Source organism: Sinocyclocheilus rhinocerous, unplaced genomic scaffold, assembly GCF_001515625.1.
Source record: "Sinocyclocheilus rhinocerous isolate Xijiao unplaced genomic scaffold, SAMN03320098_v1.1 scaffold722, whole genome shotgun sequence".
Taxonomy (NCBI): domain Eukaryota; kingdom Metazoa; phylum Chordata; class Actinopteri; order Cypriniformes; family Cyprinidae; genus Sinocyclocheilus; species Sinocyclocheilus rhinocerous.
Window position 1 is genome coordinate 1,229,822 of NW_015638934.1, and position 10,537 is coordinate 1,240,358.

At 39.4% G+C, this 10,537-nt stretch overlaps 1 protein-coding gene across 1 annotated transcript in view; it reads right to left on the reverse strand.

Annotated features, from left to right (window-relative positions):
- LOC107750107 (tyrosine-protein kinase receptor UFO-like) overlaps window positions 1-10,537 on the reverse strand; it is a 62,383-nt gene that overhangs the window by 31,679 nt on the left and 20,167 nt on the right. Inside the window, exons 8-12 of the mRNA XM_016565373.1 lie at window positions 6,750-6,889; window positions 6,388-6,532; window positions 6,274-6,291; window positions 3,357-3,486; window positions 2,776-2,867 (exon numbers count right to left, since the gene is read on the reverse strand). Of these exons, the coding sequence (XP_016420859.1) occupies window positions 2,776-2,867; window positions 3,357-3,486; window positions 6,274-6,291; window positions 6,388-6,532; window positions 6,750-6,889 (525 nt within the window). The remainder of the gene's footprint in view (window positions 1-2,775; window positions 2,868-3,356; window positions 3,487-6,273; window positions 6,292-6,387; window positions 6,533-6,749; window positions 6,890-10,537) is intronic.

Genomic DNA, 10,537 nt, shown 5'->3' on the forward strand with positions numbered 1-10,537 from the left:
ACAGGACGAGTGTGTGTCTGTGTGCACGAGTGGGTTTATGTGCGTGTGTGAGTGTGCGCGCGTGTGTGTGTGTGGGTGCGTGGGTGTGTACTGGTTTATATATCCTGGTGGGGACTTAAACCTGACTACGCACAGACTCATGGGGACTCGTGTCACGGTGGGGCCCTAAATTGTGGTCCCCACGGGTACAAAAGCTTATAAATCATACAGAATGAAGTTTTTTGAAAATCTAAAAATGCAGAAAGTTTCCTGTGAGGGGTAGGTTTAGGGGTAGGGTTGGTGTAGGGCAATACAATATACGGTCTGTACAGTAGAAAAACCATTACGCCTATGGAGAGTCCCCACAAGGATAGCTGACCAGACGTGTGTGTGTATGTGTGTGCGAGTGGGTGTGTGTGTGTGTGTTTGTGCGTGTGTGTGTGTGTGCGTGTGGGTGTGTTTGTGTGTGTGTACCTTGTAGTCCCTACATTATGAGGACCAAATGTCCCCACAAGGATAGCAATACCACTAAATTTTGGTCCCCATGAGGAAACAGGCTTATAAATCATATAGAATGAAGTGTTTTGAGAATGTTAAAATGCCTGTAGTTTTGTGTGAGGGGTAGGTTTAGGTGTAGAGTTAGGGTAAGGGGATAGAAAATACAGTTTATACAGTAGAAAAACCATTAGGTCTACGGAATGAACCCATAAAATGTGAATATGTGAATGTGTTATATGTTGGTCTCTGTTTCTCTGTAAACTTTTCTCTCTCTCTATCCAGTTTTGTTGCTCCTGCATGTTGAGGCACATCAGTATCAAACTGTCCCTGGCAGAGACAAATCCACCAGTTTTGAGGATGAAATGTGATAGCAGGGTTATGAGTGCACGCTCATTTCCTTCACAACTCTGTCAAACAACTCTGGCTAATATTCTGTCATAAAATACACTCTTGCGAGTGTATATATATACAGTAAAATCCCAAGTGTTAAATTAACACTGCTTGGAGCATATATGGTCCCACTCTAAAAGAGTGTTAAAATAACACTGAAGCAGTGTTAAAGTTAATGAGATAATTATGTGATTAATTAAGTGCTGATTGAGCATTAGTGATGAACAGTTGCTGTTAACAAGCAGAATCACTGAAGAAAAGAGAAACAAGAATTACAACTGACTTCAGCCACAGCCTTAGATGAAATCAACTGAAATAAAAGAAGACATTAAATCTCTCAAGATCTCAGCAGAAGATGATTGAACAACTCTACAAACAGCATCACCAGCTTCATGCATTACTAACCAGTTAGACTATCTAAAACAAAAGTTCTTTATTGAGAATTAATGTTTAGATGTTTTTTTTTTTTCAACTTACCGTTTTTGTGAATAGTGGTTGCTTTAGTTGCCTCTTGACTCTTTAAATTTAAGTTTCTCTTGTGTGTATTAAACACATATGTGATGGCAAAAGACTTATGATAAAATCTTGTCATATGTCTGAGTCTCTGATTGAAGTGTATCTAAAACTGTAGTGCATTTATATGAGATAATGTGAGAAACACTTCATAAACAACATTTATAAACATGGTTCATAAAGAGGTTTCAACTCTGGCACTCATAGACATGAAGAATCAGCATGTGAATCTCAGCAATGGTGACAAAATATTCTGATAATTTTTATGTGATTTTTGAACGACACAAAACAAGGCAGTAAAAAAGTCACAACAAAAAATAACAAAAATAAAAGCAAATAGTAAAAATAAAAGAAAATACTAAGACAATGCAGCTGCATAATTTATTCATGTCGCAATGCATGCTGGGAGCCATGGATGAGTTATGATTGGTGCACCCAGAATGCAATGCAACATGAATCTGTCTGATGATCATCACCATTGTTGAGATTCATATGCTGATTCTTGATGTCTGTGTGTCTAAACAGCACAGATGTTCTAAACTGATGTGCAAAGTGTTTTTAAAGCTCTTCTTATTACGTCATTAAAATACAGTTGTGCTCAATAACAAACTATATAACACACTACTACTGGTGATATCAGGGAACCTGGCTACTACATGACAACAACGTCATTAGCAAAATAATGGCCAACATAATCTAAGCACATTTTTTCTTGGTTTTTCTTGCCATAACAAATGTGTTTCATAAACACAGTTACTGTGTATATAACTCCATTATATAACTCACATCATGATCGTGATCACAGTTATGTGCATTTCCTGAGAGACATAGCAGTACTTGCAAGACAGGTTTAAGGTTTAAGGTAAGTTTAGGTTTTAGTCTTCAGTCAAGTGAATCGCTGCTGTCATAACACTAATGGAGCTGGATGTGAGAATCAATACAAGACAACAGTTTATTTGCATTAAGACCACAATATGTGGTTCTAAAATACCAATCTGCGGTGTGACACTTTCCTGTAGTTCAGACAGAACAGCAATGGCATTAAGAATACCAAAGTCATGGGTTTGACAGCCAGGGAAAGAACTGATGAAATATAAATGTGTACCTTGAAAGCATGTGCTAATCTTAACATGACACCATCACTGATGGTTGAACTTTGAGCATTCTAACAATAACATGAAAGGCATATTTTCACACTTTGAATGAATTTAAAAAATCATATAACTTTGGTAAAAAGGAAAACTAGAACGTCCACCTAAGACGTGAAGGAATTCCCACAGATCAGTTCTCAAGCAGCTCTCCCTTATCTAGTTACAGCTACATGTGTGAGCAAGTAAAGACTGTGTAAGCTCCGAGCAGTCAGTCAAAATGTTACTGGAGAGAAAGCAAACTCACGTGTGGCTTCTGTTGTGCGTCGGCTGTACGTTCGACGAGCTCGGTATCGAACGACGAGTTCACCGCTCTCCATCATGGGTTCAAACGCCTCACTTTATAACAACACACACAAATGCAAATCTTTAAGCCCATATATTCTTCACATGGAGCAGTACCGCTTAGTATTATTTCATTTCTTTATTCAGTTATGTTTTTGGTAATGTTATACCTAAACTATACCTGTTGTAAACATTGCTAAAAAAAATGTACACTTAAAACACCTCCCACCTCTTCTCAGTACTTTATTTTACAAAAAAAGAATGATAATTGACCACATCAGGATGAGAGTTTTGTGCCTTCTAGTCCCTGTCCATTAGCTCTTGTCCCATGTAGGGTTATGAGGAGATGCTGGAAACTATTCCAACATCCTGGACAGATGACCAGTCCAAGATTAACATTCACACTTACAATCACGGACAACTTAGTGACTCTAGTTCATGTATGCCTCATTTTACAGTTAGGTTTAATAGCAAATAACAGCTCTGCTCACACCCACAGTGTCAGAATCCAGCAAAACAGCAGAAAGCCTAATTTCTACCCACCCAAAACGTGTCTCCTTCCGCCTCAGCCTGGTCACATACACGGCCAAGAGCACCGCTAGAGCGATGGCGGCGGCGATGGCCATGACCACGTACCACCAGTGCCAGGAGAACGCCGGAGCACTCAAGATACCTTCACACAGATGCAGAGAATGAAAGGTCAAGAATGTCAATGTAAATGAGATTATAAAGAGGAAAGGGGGAAACATGCAAGCACTGAACTGTGTAGCTCTGTTTGGAAACCGAGTGAGCTTAGGATTTCAAGGCTCTTGAGTCTAATGCATTTCCTGCCTGTTCTTTTGCTTTATAGACTTTTAGTTTGTAGTTCTTGCCCTTATGTTTCCAGTTCTCATTGTCAGGTCTTGTCCTTTCCATGTTTCCTTTACTTTCGTTATTAGAATTTTAAAGTTGGTGCTCTTGAGTCCATTTCAAGATTTAGGCCGCAACACTCTGCTGCATTACATACATGTTAGCCAGATTCTGAGGCAGAATTGCATTCTAGTCAATCCCAGAATGCAGTGTAGTGAGTTTAGGGAATAATAATGTGTAAGAGGGTCACACCGGATGCATCAAGCAGACCACAAAGAGCATCCTAAAGGTTTGTCTATTTGTGGTTGAACAGCTTGAATAAAGTTTATACTATATATAGGGGATATGCATTATATTAATCTGTCTGGCTACTAAGTTGAGTACCTCAGGTTTTTCTCCCTCGTCACCTAAACATCTTATGGAGTTTCACCAGGATAGATTAAACTTGGGTTGCATAAATAAATGATACTATACCGTTGCACTATGCTGACTTCCCACGAGGCCAATATCTGATGTGTCTTTATATTTGATCATGGTCCACTGTTCAGAGACCAGAGAGTGAATGTGTTTTGTTCAGCTGGTCATTGGTTGAATTAACTCATTAAAATGACCTCAGTGCAAGACAGTCCATATTTACAACAGGGCGTGTTTCTTCTAGAGAATGTCCTAAAATCTTTCCACATGCCTCCCACTCAACAAAACTCCTGCAACTCATTTCCTTACATTTCTTTCTGTTCCTTTCTTGCCCTCATTTGTCTTTTTCTTCCTCTTTTCTGAGACAGCAACAGCAGACATAAAAATAAAAACAACATTTTAAGAAGGACTCCAAATAAGGGAAGTAAAAGGAAAAGTTCACTTCTGTATCTTCTGTGGGTCCTATTTTTGTGGGATGAAATGTCTGAGATGAGTTACATTTTGTGTCTTCCCGACATCAGGTTTCTGTGAGGGTTAGGTTTAGGGTTAGCATCACGGTAGAACAAATACTGAGTTCTGGCATGAAACTCTAGATGGCGCAGTCCGATAGGTCTAGCTCAATCTGACCTAATGACATCATCACATGGCACAGCTGATTGGTTCTCTCCTGTATTGGTAGCCAATGAGCTCGCTGCTCAACATTCAAATATATGACTAGTGCTTGCCGTAGCAGTTGCAACTTGTTTCAGAACAGCGAAATCAACATCTAAGATAAGTGAATGCTCTTCTAATCCATATCGCTGTGTGTATTGCGTGGGCTGCCTAATTGAATTCAAAAAATGAGCAACCATAATCAAGTTTAAACTAAGTGTCATGTTAGCAGTTTGCATTGTATGCAGGAGTGAATATTAAGCATATTAGCAGCAGTATTTAGCATCTGTGTTAATACAGCTGGAGCAAAACACAGTTTAGAGCAGTGATGGGCAAACTTGGCCCTTCCAGGCCACTTTCCTGCAGAGATTTGATCCAACCCTGATAAAACTCACCTGCCTGTAGCCTTCTAGTAGTCTTGAAGACAATGATTAGCTTGTTGAGGGGTGTTTGATTGGCTTCCAGGCCACTTTCCTGCAGAGATTTGATCCAACCCTGATAAAACTCACCTGCCTGTAGCCTTCTAGTAGTCTTGAAGACAATGATTAGCTGGTTCAGGTGTGTTTGATTGGGGTTGGAGCTAAACTCTGAAGGAAAGTGGCCTGGAAGGGCCAAGTTTTCCCACCCCTGGTTTAGAGCATATGTAATTGCTCTGAGGACACGCCGATAGTAATGGACATGAAACGGGTTAAATGAAATAAGCATTCTTGTGTATGCAATTCAACTGGGGTTCTCCATATACATCGCCGATTATCCCAGTGTTCACGTTCGTTATTTCTAAGGTCAATGTTTTCATTGTGATGAGTGTGTGGCTGATTTCAGCTGCATGCAGCGTCAGAATCACAAGCTTATCACAGTCATATCAATGACAGTGTTGCAGGAGACACTGAAGACCACTATCTACGGCTGTAACAGTTAGTCCCGAGTGAAATGCATTATGGGTAGTGTAGTTCGGAGAAATGTGCTCGTGCGACGTGTGCTCTCGCTGTGCTATATTCTGCTTTTATTTCAGTTCATTCAGGTCAGTCCACCCAGGGGTTTTAATGCACTGTAACTTTGACAACTTTTATCTGCACGAGAGAGTAAAATGGCATGCATCGGCTAACTTTGTCCGTCTCATCATTGCACGAACACGAATTAACTAGCTGTTATGCTACCGCTTGCTGGGGTCTTATCTATCGGATTGCAACGTATATCCATTTTGTTAATTAAACATTACACAGTGCGCGTCTAATTTAGAGTTAAGACAGTCGGCGTGGTAGCCCAGGCTCACATAGTCATAGGCCACTAGTGTTAAGCCGGTCGGCGGGTTAGCCCAGGCACACATAGATAGTAATACATGCGGTTCATATGGCTCTTCGGAGCAGCAGCAGTACATATGTCTTGGCGATAGATCTGCTTGTTGGGGGGTGTTTTTACCATGCCAATCCCTCCGAGAGTTGTCATGACAGAAATATAATTAGATCAATATAAAAGCATTTACAAGTCAATAGGAAGTCGTGTAAAAACACGTGTGTGTGTGTGTGTGTGTGTGTTTGTCACTCACCTCTGGATTGCCCCGTTTCTGCAAAACATTGCAAGGAAAGAGACCATTAACATTCGGTGCAACTGTTGACCAGTGGGAATTTTAGATGTGGTTACTGTCTGCCTGCTTTCATACCTGCAGGAATGAGCGTGATGGTTTGGAGGGGCGTCCAGGGCCCCTGTCCCACTCCGGTGTAGGCACACACTCTGAAGGAAACATTTGACAGGGGGGCTGAGAGATTGACAAACAGCTCTGTGTCCAAACCTGTGTCCACCACAACCTGCAGACCAATCCATCATAAAAAACAAAGCAATCCAGTCAACATCAAACACTACTTCCTGTAATCCGACAGATTGATACAGCTATATAGTAAAGAGAAAATAAATGATAAAAAATATAACATTTTTTCAGAGATTAAGGAATGGAAATCCAAAAGCAAACACAAATATCGCTGTGTGTGTGTCTGTGTCTGTGTCTGTGTGTGTGTGTGGGGTCACCTGTTCCATGTTAGGTGCGCTGTACTCCATCATGTATCCCTGCAGCCGTCCGTTGATCTTTCCAGGAGGTTCTGACCATCTCAGGAGCACTTCTGTTCCGTTCACCACAACCGTCACATTGTCTGGGGCTGAATCCGGAACTAAAACACAAATTAAATGCCACAAATGAACATTCTCTTTCAAACTGTGAAATAACCCAGACTCACTGGAAATAAGTTACTGTAACTACATTTCGCAAAAAATTTACCTATAAATACATTTCACTGCAGTTTCCAGGCGAAATGAACACTAGAGGCAGTAAAACACCAACAACTATTGATTCTTTTCACACAAATTATGATTACAAGGGTAGATTGTTGATTAATAAAGACTTTTTTCCATCACATCTGCACTGTGTATGGCTTTTCTGATGTACACTAGTAAAAAAGTAATATATTTATAAAAACATTTATTTCATACTAAGTATACAGTTCAAATATATTAACAAATTTACTGACATATCGCTTGAGACTTACTGATATAAAAATTATAATTAAACTTTTTTTTGGAGAACTACTTGTGCACAATGCACATTTCTAATATTAAGCCTAAAATGTGTTTTAATGTCACTATTAATGAGCATTGTATAATCTTTGAGTAATATCGGTCTTTAAATGCTAGATATTTAAAGTGTACCTAAAGTGTATTCGCAGTAGTTCCACTTTAGCACAAATATACTTCAGTATATCTTTAGTTGGACTTCAGCACTACTTCTGCACAATTAAAGTACATTAAGCACAAAATTAGTTGTTCCAGTTCAGCAGACTTGAAGTATACCAGTTTAGTATACCAACTGCAGAGTATTTTTATTACATACATAAATATGTAAATGTATTTGTAGTATACTTGGTATTAAATGCATTTATTTCAAATACATTTTAGTATATTTATTTTTCACTAGGGTAGTAAACTTGCTTTTTAGCTCACCTGGTACATAACTGCACATATGATGTGAAATGACCAATGTAATTGTTGACGTCATCTTAAATATGAAAAACACAAAGAGCTGTCTATTTTAAACAGATAATGTGAAAACCTTATTTCCTTAATTTACCCTCCATCACCAAGTGAATGCTGGACTCTGGCAGTAGTATTTTAACAGAGGTGTAGAATAGTGTGGAATATAATATGCAGGTGTGTAAATGACTTTTCTTAGCGGAAAGCACATTAAGAACAGACACAAAGATGTTTTGACATTCTTCAGAATCCATGAGAAGTATAATTTCATGTGTGTAAGAGTTCAAGTGTCCCAACATTGGGAAGAGAGTTTGCAGATTGTGTCTTTACTGAAGAGACAGAGCTTAAGCTACGACAAAGTACACACTTACTAATAAATGTCCAGTGTATACATAATATAACAGACAAAATGTAAATTTTTTTTTCTTTACCCAGATAAAAAAAAATACTTATTTACACTGTATTTATTAATTTCTGACCATACTTGATTGAATTTTGGTGAAAATATATTTCATCATACATAATTTTAGTTGTCCATCCACTGCTACCCCTACCAGCATATTTAATTTTCTGATATTTATCTTTATTTTTGATTATTTTTACAAAATTGAATTAACAATGCAAAAAAACAAACAAACTTCGATTATTTCCAAGATGATAACTACATATCACTCACTTGCGATGTGGTTTATGAGACAACAATGTGAAACACAGCTGTGACTGTGTGAACCATTGCATAATGCCTGCTGTTGCACTGCTTCACTGTTTTTATTACTAGTGTTCTCTGCAGCATTCAGTGAGTAGCAAGATCGTATTACAGCCTGAACATACTTGTAGTTCTGACATATTTTGCAAAAGTGCAGCTAAGAGCCTCTTTTACTTTCTCTCTGTTTCTTTGTTAAATTCATTTCACTGCCGCTGTCTCTGTTTCTAATCCAGAGCATCAGAAAAAACAACACACCGGGAACGGCTGCAGTAATTGTCTGGAAATAGCTGTGTGAAAGAGAGAGAGAGAGTGTGCGTGTGCGTGTGCGTGTGCGTGTTGGTGTTGGTGTTGGTGTTGGTGTTGGTGTTCATGTTCGTGTTCATGTTCGTGTGCGTGTCTGTGTGTCTGTGTGTGTAGGTGTGTTTGCTAACTTCCCAGAACATAATTCTCTTCAACGGCAGAATCAAACTATTTCTTAGTATATTTTCCAGTCTCTTCACCTCTGCGCTGGAGTCGTTAAGGAACATGGCGCGGCACTCCGATGATGTTATCAGGAACAGTTTCATGTCTAATTGTTTCCACATGTGTTTCTGGCTCACGGCTGTGAAAATATAATTTTGTCAAAAGCCTCTGCCTTCCTCTCCCGTCTCTATAGCCTAACCCTCTCTCTCAATAACTTTCCTTAGTGGAAATCTTCTCCTACACTTCCAGTCCGATCCGATCATGCACACATACAACCCGCATGAGAAGAGCACTAGAAACCAGGAAAAATAACAAATGGTGGGATTCGAAACTGCATGTTAGTGAAACAAGAAGGACCTCTTGTACAAGGGTGTACAGGATTCTGAATTTATTGGGTGTAAATCATCTGGTATGTCCAATAAGGGAGACATACAAAATGTGCAGTGGTGGGGATCTACAGGAGAAGTTAAAAAACCCTTCAAATGTAAAACATCCATATTCATTAGTGTAATGTAAATTAGGATTATGTGGACAATGTGCTTTACTATCATGAAGCTAATATTGCAGTTTTGATCCTACGTTACTGAATTTGGAGATGTGACCTGGACATGTTGAGATGCACCAGAATTTTGAACTGTAACTAGAAATGAGTCGAGCGTTTCACATGAGCTGCTTTACAAGGCCTGAACCTCAGTCTTAAAGCAATTAGTCACAAATTGTGCTGTTTACTGTTTGCGGTGGCATGCGGTGTAAAATCTGCTTTCAGAAAGGTTTCTCTCATGCAGACTGGGGCTGTGTTTATAGAAAAATAGGCATGTACACACTCCAGCTAAACTCGGGTAGCAAATCACCTTTTCGTGCTTAATCCTGTTCTGTTCACATACATTTCACTCATTTACTGGAGTGACAACTGCATTCTACACCCCAATTATCTCCCGAAAAACTCGGAGGTAGTGAAAACCGCATTTACAATAATTCTATGCAGTGTGTACGAAACCGAACTGAAGAACTAGTTGTTAATGGCGTATTGAAATGAGCAGTTGTTTTTCCTTATGTATGCGCAATGCAAGAATATGAGCCTTGATTAATTCATGTCGCCAGATCTTGCAAAAAAAAAAAAAAAAAAGGCAAACAAGAACAAGCACAAGCACAAAATAAATATAAATAAATCCAAATGCTTTATTTTGGAAATCCAGAGATATTGTAGCTCAAATCTGCCCACTATGACAACTAAATAAACTGGATAGCTTTATGAGTCAAGCAACAAACAACAAGCCCAAAGATGCTTATAATAAGTGGACATGGCAACACTGCAAGAGCACGCTTGAAAGTCTTCCAAGCTTAAACAAAACACAATGCCTCTGTCAGTGGTGTAGCCTACCGTCAAACATCGCAATTTCAGGAGTGATTTGTTTTACGGACACAAGCGGAACGTCTCAGGTTACTTATGTAACCATGGTTCCCTGAGTAGGGAACTTCGAACTGCGTCCTCTAGGGGTCGCTATGGGGAACGCCTCGTCGTGACCCGTGTCTGAAGCATACATTGAAAAAACACCAACTCGTTGGCCGGCGACAGCCATGACGTCACTACCGGTGCGACTATAGTATAAATAGGCGCCGGGAG